Consider the following 14,935-nt stretch of genomic DNA (forward strand, 5'->3'; position numbering starts at 1 on the left):
AAGAGGCCTTAAACCTAAATTGCGCGATTTTAAAAGTTAGGATAGTTCGCAAATCGCTCATACGGGGTTAGGGGCGCTGGCGGCAGCCCCTAAGACGGCGGCGAAAATTCAAACCCAAACACCTGGCGTTATATATCGTTTCAACTTTTTGGAAAGGTACGTGTTAGTAAATTGAACGCCTTGTTAATCTTTTGATACGGAAATAAGGCCATATTTAGAAAAGCTTGGCCGTTCCCCTTTAAGAATAAAAGTGTCTGGGCAAAAGATAGTGGTTCATATTTTATTCCTAGTCGAGGACGGTTAATATAAATTTTCATGAGATATTTCTTGGAAAAACGTAATGCACTTTTGAACAGAAAATATTACTTTTTGCTCCTTGTTTGGTTATTATAAAATATATTAAACATTAAAAAATAAACCATGTAAATTAAACAACTGTGTGCCTCATCGCAAGCTTAACTCATTTAAAAATTTTATGTCAACATCCATAATTTTAATTTTTTAAATTTCTTTTGATATTTCTACATTTACCATTTAAAAGTTATGAAGAGTAAAATAAATATTAAAAATGTAGAGGACGCGATATAGAATTGGTTCTTAATAATTTATACAAACGTGGAATTTTTTATGAATGCAGGGCCGTGCTTAGAGGTCTCGCGGCCCCGTGCGAAATGCATGAGCGAAACTGACAATTGTGAGTTTAGCGGCCCTCCGGTATATACATCCCTAGGGTAAAATTTTAGCGGCCCTGGGCGACCGCCCGGCTCGCCACCCCCTAAGCACGGCCCTGTATGAATGTATTTATATATTCTTTGTAAAATAAAAAAGAAAAGTAACTTTCATAAATACAATATTTATTAATCTATTTTCCAACATCATTATTTCTATCCCGTACGGTTTAATTAACACGGTAAGGAATATTTAGAACATGTCGTTACGTTTCAGAAAAATACGGGATTGAATGAAATATTTACTCTTCCAATGTATAGTAATATTTAACATGATAGAAATATCTTATTAAATCATTGAGGCATACGTCGTAATTAATTTGATTCACATTTTATATGAGGTGCTCACTCGTAATTATATAACGATTTTTATATATTTATTGATATTGCTAAGGGTGAAAAGTCAAACTATTTGAACCGTAATTTAAGTCAAGAACTACACGAATACCGTCCATTTTTATAATACCTAAACCTTTAACGACGAAACCGCTATCGAGACCTTCGAGAGTGGTAGGACTATCTGTGGCACTGCTCCTTGGACGCTTCCTGTCGAAAAACTTGATTCACCGTCCTGCAGCGGAAACAAATTATTTCCTTAAACGACTTGCGGAAGTCTTTGTGAAACGTGACGTAGATGACGGGGTTTAGCATGGAATTCGCGTAGCCCAGCCAGAGCACGACAGTCTTGAGGGCGTCAGGTACTGGCAGCCACTCTTGAAGCAAAGCCCGCAAGAGGGCTACCGCGAAGAAAGGTAGCCAGCACATTGTGAAGGCCACCAAAATAATACCCAGGGTAAAAGAGGCTTTCCGCTCTCGGAGCAGGGCGGCCATTCGCGACTTAGGAACCCCTCGGTTGCTCTGCACAAATACCGACGGCGTTAAGCTAACTATCGACCTTCTGCTTGATTCGTCCATTTGATCCAAATGGCAACGTGACGAGGATTTTCTCTTAACACTGGATTTGCATTTTCCGGCTTTTCGAGCACGTTCACTCTCCGGCGCTGACACCGTCGCCGCCGAAGGCTGGTTCGCGTTCAAGCCACTCGACGACGACGCCTGCCTCGTTGCTGCACTTTCGTTCTGCAAATCGTTGGGTACCTCTTCCGTAATCTTGTCGACGCTGAAATCTCTCGTGTGCTTGCCCTAAAAACGAGAAAACGAAATGTCGTTGAAGTAAGAGAGGTGTTAGCAAACTTTGAAGTAACCGTAATACGTAGCGCCGAGTTAAGCGGAAAAGTTTCATCCAATTTCACGGGCCCTAGATGAAACAGGATTTCATTTTTTTTTACACATTGGGATATGTGGTGAGTACAGTGACGTGATTAGGGTGTCTTATAGAGTTCTTGATATTTCGAAAACCCTCTCCTAAGATTAAGTAAAAGCACCTCCAATAGGCTTATCAAAATACCCTACATTCCAAAACTCATGTGGAGTAAAAATTATTTTATTTATAATAACTTTTAAATACGGATAAGTAAATTTGAACGCTGGAAATGAAATGTTTTCGGCACTTATAATTATCGGTGTCCTGGAAACCGGCTCTTCAAAGTGAGTGGAAACGACCCTCTTGAAAGTTGCTCCTTTTGGTGAAGGTATACTTCCCGTTCTAGTCAGCAATCATTTCTGTAGACAATAGAGAAGACCTGAACTAGAACTAGTGAACTGAGGTGTATTGGCCAGGTGGGCTGCTTGCCCTTATTGAGGGCCCGATGTTTTCTATTGTGGATTGGGGCTGCAACACTACTCTGCCCATATTTCCATTTCACCTCTTAGCTACGCATTTACCAAAGCAAATAATTATTTCCGCAAATATTATAATAATTTTCCTATAGCTTATATCATATTCCTTTATGGCGAATGAGGGGGTCAAAAGGTTTTCTCGGAAAAGGTTAGAGTATAAAGATAGGCAGATACGCGAAAGACCGCCGGCGACTAAATGGGCATTTAAAGTTTAAACGCGCTCCTAGAAAAGCCACGTCTTTTAGAGGCAGGTCGATTCCCGCAACATTTACCAGCCCGCGAAAGGAATCCTTTAAAAGGCGAGGCTAAATAAAACCTTGAGTGTAAATAGGGTGAAAGAGAGAAGTTGGGTCGAAGTCGAAGCGAATGGGATCTGGCTATTCGCTTCCGTCGGGAGGAATATATGGGATTGAAAAGCGAACTTCTTAAAAGTGGTTTTTGTCAAAACCCTGGCTTCTTTAATAGGATTTGTTGGACGTAAATCCGTCTCTAGCAAAATTGCTGTTGAAAAGGAGTTCTTTCCATTTCTTTTGTATTTCAGTCGATGTAGTGTAGTCATAACCAGCGTATAACACGCGTCATTGCGATTCCGCCCGCATCCAGGCGAAAACCTTCGCCTGATCCAACAAGAAGGCACTGGGGTGAAAGTAATTTCGACAAGAATATACTTCAAGTTACGCGATGGGCGAAAAACACGGCTTCTGGAGTGGGTCTCTCCCTACTTCGTTTCAAGCCGATATCGATCACTATCGATTTCAGTTTTCCGAAGAAGCTACTGCGAAGATTACGCTGTTGGGCTGGCGAGTTTTGTACCGTGGGACCCTAATTTCTATTTTTTTTTGCGTCCACATATATACCTATCAAACACGACGCTATTAAGTCTCCGATGATAAACAAAACAAACAGGAATGCCCATAATATAATGAAATATTGATTTTTTGCTTTGTATTCTATTCTGACAAAAAAAAACAGGTTTTCTATCAAATATAATTTCCGGGTAAATAGATCTATATCTCAAAGTGTTAAATCGCGATATTCCGCGAAATCAGAAAATACAATAAATAAAGAAAAAATTGTCCCAAACATTGATCATTTCATTTCTTTGTAATACAACCAATAGGAAAATTCTTGGTATCTCACTCCATATCTTGCCATGGTGTATTCATTATTTTTTTTCAATTGTGACGTCATTTATGAAGTTAATTTCAATTCTAAGTTCAATAATCCAATAAGTACAAACAAACGAGAAACCGAATTTATCGATTTTTAATTAATGAATTATTAAAAGCGTTAAAATGAGCCAAGAGTTCTTTAATTGAAAAGTCGCTAATAATTCATTCCTAGTGGCCAATATATGCTCCATGAATTCCAACCGTAAATAAAACATCCTACTTCATTGAAGAATTTACGTATTAGAATGACATTACTAAAATTAATTGGAATTTATTTATGTACGCAGGGTCACCGTTACAACGCCACTACCGACACAAATTAATTAGAGCTTTCCTGCACTTAAACAAAAAAATTCTATTAATTGTGACTTTATTAGAGTTAGGGGTATTTTGTTTTTCAATTTACTTTCTTTTAACAGTAATTTTATTTTTTGTTGGAAAAGCAAATATTAAATTTTGAATTCTCGCAGTCTAGCGAACGTTTTTAAAACCAATATTCGACTACATGGAAAAACATTCAAAAAAAATATGAAACTCAAAGATGACATTTTTTTTAGACATTTATGAAACAAAAGTATTTTTTTAAGCCATGAAAAGCATAGTATTTTTCTTCAAAGCTATCCTATTCTTTCTTCAAAAATACGCTTTTTTTTCTACGATGCTTAAACATTTATTACACGCTTCAATACAAAACCTCACATCTTTTTCTCGAGAACGTTAAGCCCAGGAGTAAAGAAGCTTTTCACGTAAACCCTTCCCGGAATGATGTTATTCGAACTTTCCGTGGAACACAGCTGTTATAGGAGACATATGGTATATGACTTTGGAAAAATACTCATGTTTGCTACGGACAATTAAATTGGGGCATAACCAGTATATATATGGGTCTTAGTTTATACCTTAAATTATATTAAGAAGTGAAGTGGTAAAACTAACACTCAGGGTCAAAACAAAACAATTGTACTTGCGAATACAACACTAGTAGTTTAGAATTTAGATAAAAAAGCAGTTTTTATAACCAACAAACTTAGTATTTCTTGGTAAGACTGTTCACTATTACAAAAACCCACGTAGTCATATAATTTCGAAGCCATCTGTTGCAATCCCTGTTAAACTAAATTTTAATTAAAAATTCCCGCTTTACCATGGCACTATCTATCACGCAAAGGCGAAACTAAATGACCGTGGAATAAAGAGAAACAGATAAGTACACATTCTATCAGTGCCCTTTAAATTAAACTCACAAACCGAAAGGGTTGAAACATACTCCTAACCCATCACAATTAACTCAGTTCAGTTAAGAAAATGCTTATTTCTTAAAATTTGGCGCTCATTTTCAAATTGTTTTCCCTTTAACTGATTTGTCATGAACGCCCTAAAGCACCCTCAAGCAAATTTTTCTGTTTAAGCAGTTACCCAACTCAAGCAAAGTTTGCCAACTCAAGCAAGGTTTGCCAACTGAAGCAAAGTTTGCCAACTCAAGAAAAGTTTGCCAATTCTAGCAAAGTTTGCCAACTCAAGCAAAGTTTGCCAACTCAAGCAAGGTTTGCCAACTGAAGCAAAGTTTGCCAAATCAAGAAAAGTTTGCCAATTCTAGCAAGGTTTGACAACTGAAGCAAAGTTTGCCAACTCAAGAAAAGTTTGCCAATTCTAGCAAACTTGCCAACTCAAGCAAAGTTGGCCAACTCAAGCAAGGTTTGCCAACTGAAGCAAAGTTTGCCAACTCAAGAAAAGTTTGCCAATTCTAGCAAAGTTTGCCAACTCAAGCGAAGTTTGCCAACTCAAGCAAGGTTTGCCAACTGAAGCAAAGTTTGCCAACTCAAGAAAAGTTTGCCAACTCAAGCAAGGTTTGCCAACTGAAGCAAAGTTTGCCAACTCAAGCAAGGTTTGCCAACTCAAGCAAGGTTTGCCAACTGAAGCAAAGTTTGCCAACTCAAGCAAAGTTTGCCAACTCAAGCAAAGTTTGCCAACTCAAGCAAAGTTTGCCAACTCAAGCAAAGTTTGCCAACTAAAGCAAAGTTTGCCAACTAAAGCCTGTTTCCCAATTACGGAAACAGTTGGGGAGGATGCCTCTCTAAAGTCCCTGCCTCCCTCACTACACCCCTAACGCCAGAAATTGAAAAAGAATGTCCTTCAATAAGCGTAAAGTCATTGCATTTAATTTGACCCAATTTGCAATTTAAACCTTTCCACGCCGAACGCAATCAAGGTAATCCGTAAAATATTTTTAACTTGAAAAATCGTTACCTTGTTTTTCGGCGCTCTGTTATCGTTCCCAAACAGGTGGTCGTGTTGCGATTTCAACTTTTCCGATTTGACAATGCCTCTAGCCGTAATGTATATCTTGCAATACATGAGCAAAATGACGATCAGTGGGATGTAGAAAGAGCCGAGAGTAGCGTACAGTTGATAAGCGAGGTTTTGACTAACGTCGCATCGAGGCTCAGAAGGCTTCCCGTATTCGTTTCCCAGAGTGATCATCGGCGGCACGCTGATTAGGGCCGCCGAGAGCCACACGATGGCGATGGAGAGCCAGACCCATCTCGCTTTCTTGTTGACTCCGTAAGTCAAAGGCCGGCTGATAGTTAAGTAGCGGTCCACGCTTATTGCGCAAAGATTGAGGATGGAAGCCGTACAGCACGTCATATCGAGGGCGATCCACACGTCACACATTCGAGGCCCCAACGTCCACAAGCCGGTCACCTACAAAAACAAAAATAAAAAATAAAAATTGCCACGGGATCAAACAATGCAATTTTATTGGTGTTAAATTAGTATATATCGGATCTACTCATTAATTTTGAACCTTCGCAGCTCACACTTTTTCACTAAACAATGCTTTTATACGTATTCTTGCGGTTAGCTATAGCATGACAATTGTTCACACGAGAGCTCACGATTTTACTTTCTCCATTGCGCTTATTAATATTTTTTTATTAATGCCTGCTATACTGTTTCCTTTATGCAATTTTAAAATTATTAATACTTAATTAATAGAATAAGTGGAAGGAATAACAATTAATTAACAGACTAAGTGGAAGGAATAACATTTAATTAACAGACTAAGTGGAAGGAATAGCAATTAAATAACAAACAAAATGGAAGGAATCACAATTCATTAACAGACTAAGTGGAAGAAATCCCAATTCATTAACAGACTAAGTGGAAGGAATCACAATTAATTAACAGACTAAGTGGAAGGAATATCAATTAAATAACAAAAAAAAGGAAGGAATCACAATTCATTAACAGACTAAGTGGAAGGAATCACAATTAATTAACAGACTAAGAGGAAGGAATAGCAAATAATTAACAGACTAAGTGGAAGAAATCCCAATTCATTAACAGACTAAGTGGAAGGAATCACAATTAATTAACAGACTAAGTGGAAGGAATAACAATTAATTAACAGACTAAGTGGAAGGAATAACAATTAATTAACAGACTAAAGGGAAGGAATAGCAAATAATTAACAAACTAAGTGGAAGAAATCCCAATTCATTAACAGACTAAGTGGAAGGAATCACAATTAATTAACAGACTAAGTGGAAGGAATAACAATTAATTAACAGACTAAGTGGAAGGAATAACAATTAATTAACAGACTAAGTGGAAGGAATCACAATTAATTAACAGACTAAGTGGAAGGAATAGCAATTAAATAACAAAAAAAATGGAAGGAATCACAATTCATTAACAGACTAAGTGGAAGGAATCACAATTAATTAACAGACTAAGTGGAAGGAATAACATTTAATTAACAGACTAAGTGGAAGGAATAGCAATTAAATAACAAAAAAATGGAAGGAATAACAATTAATTAACAGACTAAGTGGAAGGAATAACAATTAATTAACAGACTAAAGGGAAGGAATAGCAAATAATTAACAAACTAAGTGGAAGAAATCCCAATTCATTAACAGACTAAGTGGAAGGAATCACAATTAATTAACAGACTAAGTGGAAGGAATAACAATTAATTAACAGACTAAGTGGAAGGAATAACAATTAATTAACAGACTAAGTGGAAGGAATCACAATTAATTAACAGACTAAGTGGAAGGAATAGCAATTAAATAACAAAAAAAATGGAAGGAATCACAATTCATTAACAGACTAAGTGGAAGGAATCACAATTAATTAACAGACTAAGTGGAAGGAATAGCAATTAAATAACAAAAAAAATGGAAGGAATCACAATTCATTAACAGACTAAGTGGAAGGAATCACAATTAATTAACAGACTAAGAGGAAGGAATAGCAAATAATTAACAGACTAAGTGGAAGAAATCCCAATTCATTAACAGACTAAGTGGAAGGAATCACAATTAATTAACAGACTAAGTGGAAGGAATAACAATTAATTAACAGACTAAGTGGAAGGAATAACAATTAATTAACAGACTAAGTGGAAGGAATAACATTTAATTAACAGACTAAGTGGAAGGAATAGCAATTAAGTAACAAAAAAATGGAAGGAATCACAATTCATTAACAGACTAAGTGGAAGGAATCACAATTAATTAACAGACTAAGTGGAAGGAATAGCAATTAAATAACAAAAAAATGGAAGGAATCACAATTCATTATCAGACTAAGAGGAAGGAATAGCAAATAATTAACAGACTAAGTGGAAGAAATCCCAATTCATTAACAGACTAAGTGGAAGGAATCACAATTAATTAACAGACTAAGTGGAAGGAATAACAATTAATTAACAGACTAAGTGGAAGGAGTAACATTTAATTAACAGACTAAGTGGAAGGAGTAACATTTAATTAACAGACTAAGTGGAAGGAATAGCAATTAAATAACAAAAAAATGGAAGGAATCACAATTCATTAACAGACTAAGTGGAAGGAATCACAATTAATTAACAGACTAAGAGGAAGGAATAGCTAATAATTAACAGACTAAGTGGAAGAAATCCCAATTCATTAACAGACTAAGTGGAAGGAATCACAATTAATTAACAGACTAAGTGGAAGGAATAACAATTAATTAACAGACTAAGTGGAAGGAATAACATTTAATTAACAGACTAAGTGGAAGGAATAACAATTAATTAACAGACTAAGTGGAAGGAATAACAATTAATTAACAGACTAAGTGGAAGGAGTAACATTTAATTAACAGACTAAGTGGAAGGAATAGCAATTAAATAACAAAAAATGGAAGGAATCACAATTCATTAACAGACTAAGTGGAAGGAATCACAATTAATTAACAGACTAAGAGGAAGGAATAGCAAATAATTAACAGACTAAGTGGAAGAAATCCCAATTCATTAACAGACTAAGTGGAAGGAATCACAATTAATTAACAGACTAAGTGGAAGGAATAACAATTAATTAACAGACTAAGTGGAAGGAATAACATTTAATTAACAGACTAAGTGGAAGGAATAGCAATTAAATAACAAAAAAAATGGAAGGAATCACAATTCATTAACAGACTAAGTGGAAGGAATCACAATTAATTAACAGACTAAGTGGAAGGAATAGCAAATAATTAACAGACTAAGTGGAAGAAATCCCAATTCATTAACAGACTAAGTGGAAGGAATCACAATTAATTAACAGACTAAGTGGAAGGAATAACAATTAATTAACAGACTAAGTGGAAGGAATAACAATTAATTAACAGACTAAGTGGAAGGAATAACATTTAATTAACAGACTAAGTGGAAGGAATAGCAATTAAATAACAAAAAATGGAAGGAATCACAATTCATTAACAGACTAAGTGGAAGGAATCACAATTAATTAACAGACTAAAGGGAAGGAATAGCAAATAATTAACAAACTAAGTGGAAGAAATCCCAATTCATTAACAGACTAAGTGGAAGGAATCACAATTAATTAACAGACTAAGTGGAAGGAATAACAATTAATTAACAGACTAAGTGGAAGGAATAACAATTAATTAACAGACTAAGTGGAAGGAATCACAATTAATTAACAGACTAAGTGGAAGGAATAGCAATTAAATAACAAAAAAAATGGAAGGAATCACAATTCATTAACAGACTAAGTGGAAGGAATCACAATTAATTAACAGACTAAGTGGAAGGAATAGCAATTAAATAACAAAAAAAATGGAAGGAATCACAATTCATTAACAGACTAAGTGGAAGGAATCACAATTAATTAACAGACTAAGAGGAAGGAATAGCAAATAATTAACAGACTAAGTGGAAGAAATCCCAATTCATTAACAGACTAAGTGGAAGGAATCACAATTAATTAACAGACTAAGTGGAAGGAATAACAATTAATTAACAGACTAAGTGGAAGGAATAACAATTAATTAACAGACTAAGTGGAAGGAATAACATTTAATTAACAGACTAAGTGGAAGGAATAGCAATTAAATAACAAAAAAAATGGAAGGAATCACAATTCATTAACAGACTAAGTGGAAGGAATCACAATTAATTAACAGACTAAGTGGAAGGAATAGCAATTAAATAACAAAAAAATGGAAGGAATCACAATTCATTAACAGACTAAGTGGAAGGAATCACAATTAATTATCAGACTAAGAGGAAGGAATAGCAAATAATTAACAGACTAAGTGGAAGAAATCCCAATTCATTAACAGACTAAGTGGAAGGAATCACAATTAATTAACAGACTAAGTGGAAGGAATAACAATTAATTAACAGACTAAGTGGAAGGAGTAACATTTAATTAACAGACTAAGTGGAAGGAGTAACATTTAATTAACAGACTAAGTGGAAGGAATAGCAATTAAATAACAAAAAAATGGAAGGAATCACAATTCATTAACAGACTAAGTGGAAGGAATCACAATTAATTAACAGACTAAGAGGAAGGAATAGCTAATAATTAACAGACTAAGTGGAAGAAATCCCAATTCATTAACAGACTAAGTGGAAGGAATCACAATTAATTAACAGACTAAGTGGAAGGAATAACAATTAATTAACAGACTAAGTGGAAGGAATAACATTTAATTAACAGACTAAGTGGAAGGAATAACAATTAATTAACAGACTAAGTGGAAGGAATAACAATTAATTAACAGACTAAGTGGAAGGAGTAACATTTAATTAACAGACTAAGTGGAAGGAATAGCAATTAAATAACAAAAAAATGGAAGGAATCACAATTCATTAACAGACTAAGTGGAAGGAATCACAATTAATTAACAGACTAAGAGGAAGGAATAGCAAATAATTAACAGACTAAGTGGAAGAAATCCCAATTCATTAACAGACTAAGTGGAAGGAATCACAATTAATTAACAGACTAAGTGGAAGGAATAACAATTAATTAACAGACTAAGTGGAAGGAATAACATTTAATTAACAGACTAAGTGGAAGGAATAGCAATTAAATAACAAAAAAAATGGAAGGAATCACAATTCATTAACAGACTAAGTGGAAGGAATCACAATTAATTAACAGACTAAGTGGAAGGAATCACAATTAATTAACAGACTAAGTGGAAGTAATAACGATTAATTAACAGATTAAGTGGAAATAATAACAATTAATTAACAGACTAAGTGGAAGGTTTAATAATTGATTAACAAAATATGTAGAAGGAATAACAATTAATATCTCGAATTGTTAACGACTGCAAGGCAGACGGATACAATACAGCAATTAATACAACTTATGGAATTTAGAAGTTAATTTATTCCACGTAATTCATACGAGCCTTAAAAAAATAATTTGAATTCTTCACTATGTCCTACTTTTATATTTTGCTTCAACAGGGAACACCACGATCTAAGCGTGGACTTCAGTGCATTTTAGTAATTTCGTATCGTCCAATCAAGATGCCTGCCTCTTCGTGTATTCTGGTTTATAGCAAAATGTATCAAGCAAAGAGCTTTATAGCTGTCGTGCGCTCGTAGCTTTAGTAGTTAGCCAAGATAAAGATAAGCTCTTCTACAATTGATAGGGACTAGAAATTCAGAATTGATGACCTATAAGTGACAGGAAACGACGGGAAATTGGCTAGAATGTTACAGTTCGTCAAATCGAACGACCGTGCGACCGAATGTTTTTTCTGGGTAAAGTTAGCACTTTTTCGTTCTCAAAAGCAAAAATTATTTAAAAAATGAACATCGAGCGAGGGAACTACATCTTTTGTAAAAGCTTTCTTATTGTCTTCTTAAGTCCCAGTAAGAATTAAAACGACTAATTAGTATTTTGGCTTCTCGTTACCGTTAAAGTTAAAAGCGGTTTTTTTAATGTATAATATGTAATACATTTAATAAGCGTTTGTTTTAAACCTATGTCATTCGTAGCATTTTTAAAGTAAAACCATGAGATATCAACTTAGTTTCTGAGGTATAGTAATTATTTTTAAATGGCTGTTAAAAGCAAAATATTGAAAAATTTTCATTTCTTATTTGGTCGCATTACGTTTGAGAAATTCAGATTTATTGATATGTGTGAATTTTGATGTAAAATTCAATGCTACATTTCAATATTTTTCTTTTATATAATACAGACAAATACATGTGTATAATTTATTCATAGAAAATAAAGAAAAATTGAACATCATATTTATATTTGAAAAGATGTTTTGAGGTTTCTTCCGATCTATATAATTTTCAATAGGCGAGGCTTAAGTCATGAGACCATAAATATTTATTTTGTTTGTTAAATCTAGATTTTATACAATCATAATTGGGATTTATTCAGCTCAATTTCCGAAGATCAGCGCTCGAAACTAGTTAAAATCGCTTTAAATTTAAAAAAGTCTGAGCTCCTGCCGACGCGCTTCAGTGGCTAGTTGCAAATCTGCACAGCCAAAGTTCGACGAACGGCACAAGATAATTTGTTTTCCCGGAAATCAAGCGCCTTCGCTATCCTAGCTTTAGTGTTAAGAGGTTAACTTAATTTTGTAGCGCTCTCTTAGATAAAAAAACTGTATATTTGGTAAAAACTTATAGAAACTTACACGACTTTTAAAAGAACATTAATATTGTATTAGTTTGTTAACAAGCAACACTTTTCTTTCCAAGAGCTTCGTTTTGAAAGGAAAATTGTGTTTTTCGAATAGTGAATAATTTACCTCCAAATGCAACGCTAACGGCATAACCAGCACGGCCACGCAGAGATCCGAGACGGCGAGGGACACCAGGAGGTAGTTAGAAGGTCGCCGCAGCCGCCGAACGAAACATACTGAGACGCAGACGAGGACGTTCCCGACGATGGTGGCTCCGATGATGAAACCCAAAGAGATGCACAAAAGGACAGTCGAGAGGACGGCGTGCGGGAGGGGGGTTTCGAGGATGAGCGGGTAGTCTTCTGGGTCTCTAATTGTTTGATACGTTGTTGAAAAATACACGGATTCAGCCTCAGACATGGAGAGCTCCGACCAGGGAGGGTGGACAGTTCTGTCTTATTCAATTAGTGCGCCATCTCTCGGACCACTCAGATTCGTCCACTTCACTGTTTCAACATTAATGTTATATCAGTTAAAGACATTGCAACATTCATTAACACGATCACATAAAAAATTGTTGAGGTTAACGGTAATAGTTAGTGTAGGGAGCTGTTGGCTCGCGTAGCATGAAGGGCTTGCCACCACCCTTCTACGCATTGTAACCCGGCCACCACCCTTCTACGCATTGTAACCCGGCCACCTGGATTAATGGCTATAAAAGTTGCTTGATGACTTAGGCCTAAGGTGGTGCCAAGGGTATTAGCCTAGCTGATTTAATAAGATTAAGAGCTAACCACCACCCTCCTACGCATTGTTACCCGGCCACCTGTTTAAGGCATTTAAAGTCGCTAGCTGACTTGGGCCTAAGACCAGGAGCTCTTTGCTCTTCGTAACGTCTCCGTCCTACATTTCACCAGCCTTTGCTTCGTAACTTAGACAATGCCTTGTGGAAGGCAGGACGGATACGAAACGGAGAGCCAGTGGGCGCCTAGCCCAAGGTGTTGCCTTGGGTATTAGCCTAGCTGATTATTATTATTATTCTTATTACTTTTGCAAATAAGTAAAAAATTAACCAGTAGTCCTGTACCAAGTATGTATTTATTTATATTTAGGAAGATACACTTTATTGGATCATGGTTCAATTTGCTCCGCCAAATATCACCGGGGTTAGTTTTAATCGCGTCTCAGGAGACGTCAGATTTAGCTAACCAATGAGATACCAGGCTGATTTATTTTTTGGGGGGAAAACGTTTACGTTTCGATCATGAGGGGATTGAGAGCAACGGCAAAGTTTGTCTAAACATCGTCTTAATTATAAATAAATGCATGCTTCTCTGGACTGTACCATTGCAATTCTAATAAGTTAGTGGGTGAAAAGAGACCACGTTTTGATTTAAAGAAAGTGCGGGATCAGAAGATAAGGGGACGACATTTTATCCCATTATCTATCGGATTCGATATATGTTAGAAATAACCAATTACTTTGAGCTAAAAAAACCCTTTATCAATAATGTCCTAGGTTATGTTTTGTAGTATTTCATTTTTCATAAAAAAAAATCCAATTATTATTGCACTGCTCTAAACTAATTCGGATTTTGTAACAATCTCCAGCCAGCCAGCCAGCCAGATTCCCCGCACGGTACTGATGAGTTCCAAATAGAACGAAACCGGTCTACCGTTGGATTTTCTGGCTATTTTATTTAGTTTTTATGTAGTTTATTACTCGAAGATCTATTTGATCCGAGATTCGCTCGAAGACCTATCGGTACGAGTTATTAGTAAGTTTTTTATTTTCTTCATTTTGTTTAGGATTTAGATATATTATCCCTTTAAATTATGGACTAATCTACTTTTTCGCGTATTTTATCATCCAAAACATTTATCCGATTATCTTTTGCTGCTTGCGAAGTTCTCTCTCTTGGGGATTTTGAAAAGCTAATTTTAAGCAAATATTGATTTTGGCCACAACATGTATGTTTGCCTCTCTCGTTTTCTCCTGAATTTCAAATAAATAGTTGAAATATTGAATATTGTATTTACCCTTTACAGCCTAAACGAAATATAATGCTTCGTGCAAGAAAAACTAAATTTTAAAATTTGCATGTAATACGGAGAATCAGTACTTTTCCTATTAAATATGAAAGCATTTACTTTGGCACAGTATCATAGCTAAACCATTACCTTAGGAATTTCAAACCGAGGTGAGGTAAAATTTGGTAACAGGTCTTCGTAAAAATTAGGTTAGTGATTGGAAATTAAGTTAGGTGAGCGGCCCACAAAACTCCGTTAAAAAATGTAATCTAGCCACCCTCATAAAATCTTAAAACGTCTTCTAATAGACTGTTAAAGCATTTCATGAAAAAG

At 35.4% G+C, this 14,935-nt stretch overlaps 1 protein-coding gene across 1 annotated transcript in view; it reads right to left on the reverse strand.

Annotated features, from left to right (window-relative positions):
* Positions 1–981: 981 nt before the first annotated feature.
* LOC149958999 (5-hydroxytryptamine receptor 1-like) overlaps positions 982–14,935 on the reverse strand; it is a 66,115-nt gene continuing 52,161 nt past the window's right edge. The window contains exons 2-4 of the mRNA XM_090165117.1: positions 12,698–13,077; positions 5,888–6,343; positions 982–1,871 (exon numbers count right to left, since the gene is read on the reverse strand). Of these exons, the coding sequence (XP_090021243.1) occupies positions 1,245–1,871; positions 5,888–6,343; positions 12,698–12,991 (1,377 nt within the window). The 5' untranslated portion in view covers positions 12,992–13,077 and the 3' untranslated portion in view covers positions 982–1,244. The remainder of the gene's footprint in view (positions 1,872–5,887; positions 6,344–12,697; positions 13,078–14,935) is intronic.

Source organism: Leiobunum rupestre, chromosome 2, assembly GCF_980474605.1.
Source record: "Leiobunum rupestre chromosome 2, qqLeiRupe1.1.hap1, whole genome shotgun sequence".
Classification (NCBI taxonomy): domain Eukaryota; kingdom Metazoa; phylum Arthropoda; class Arachnida; order Opiliones; family Sclerosomatidae; genus Leiobunum; species Leiobunum rupestre.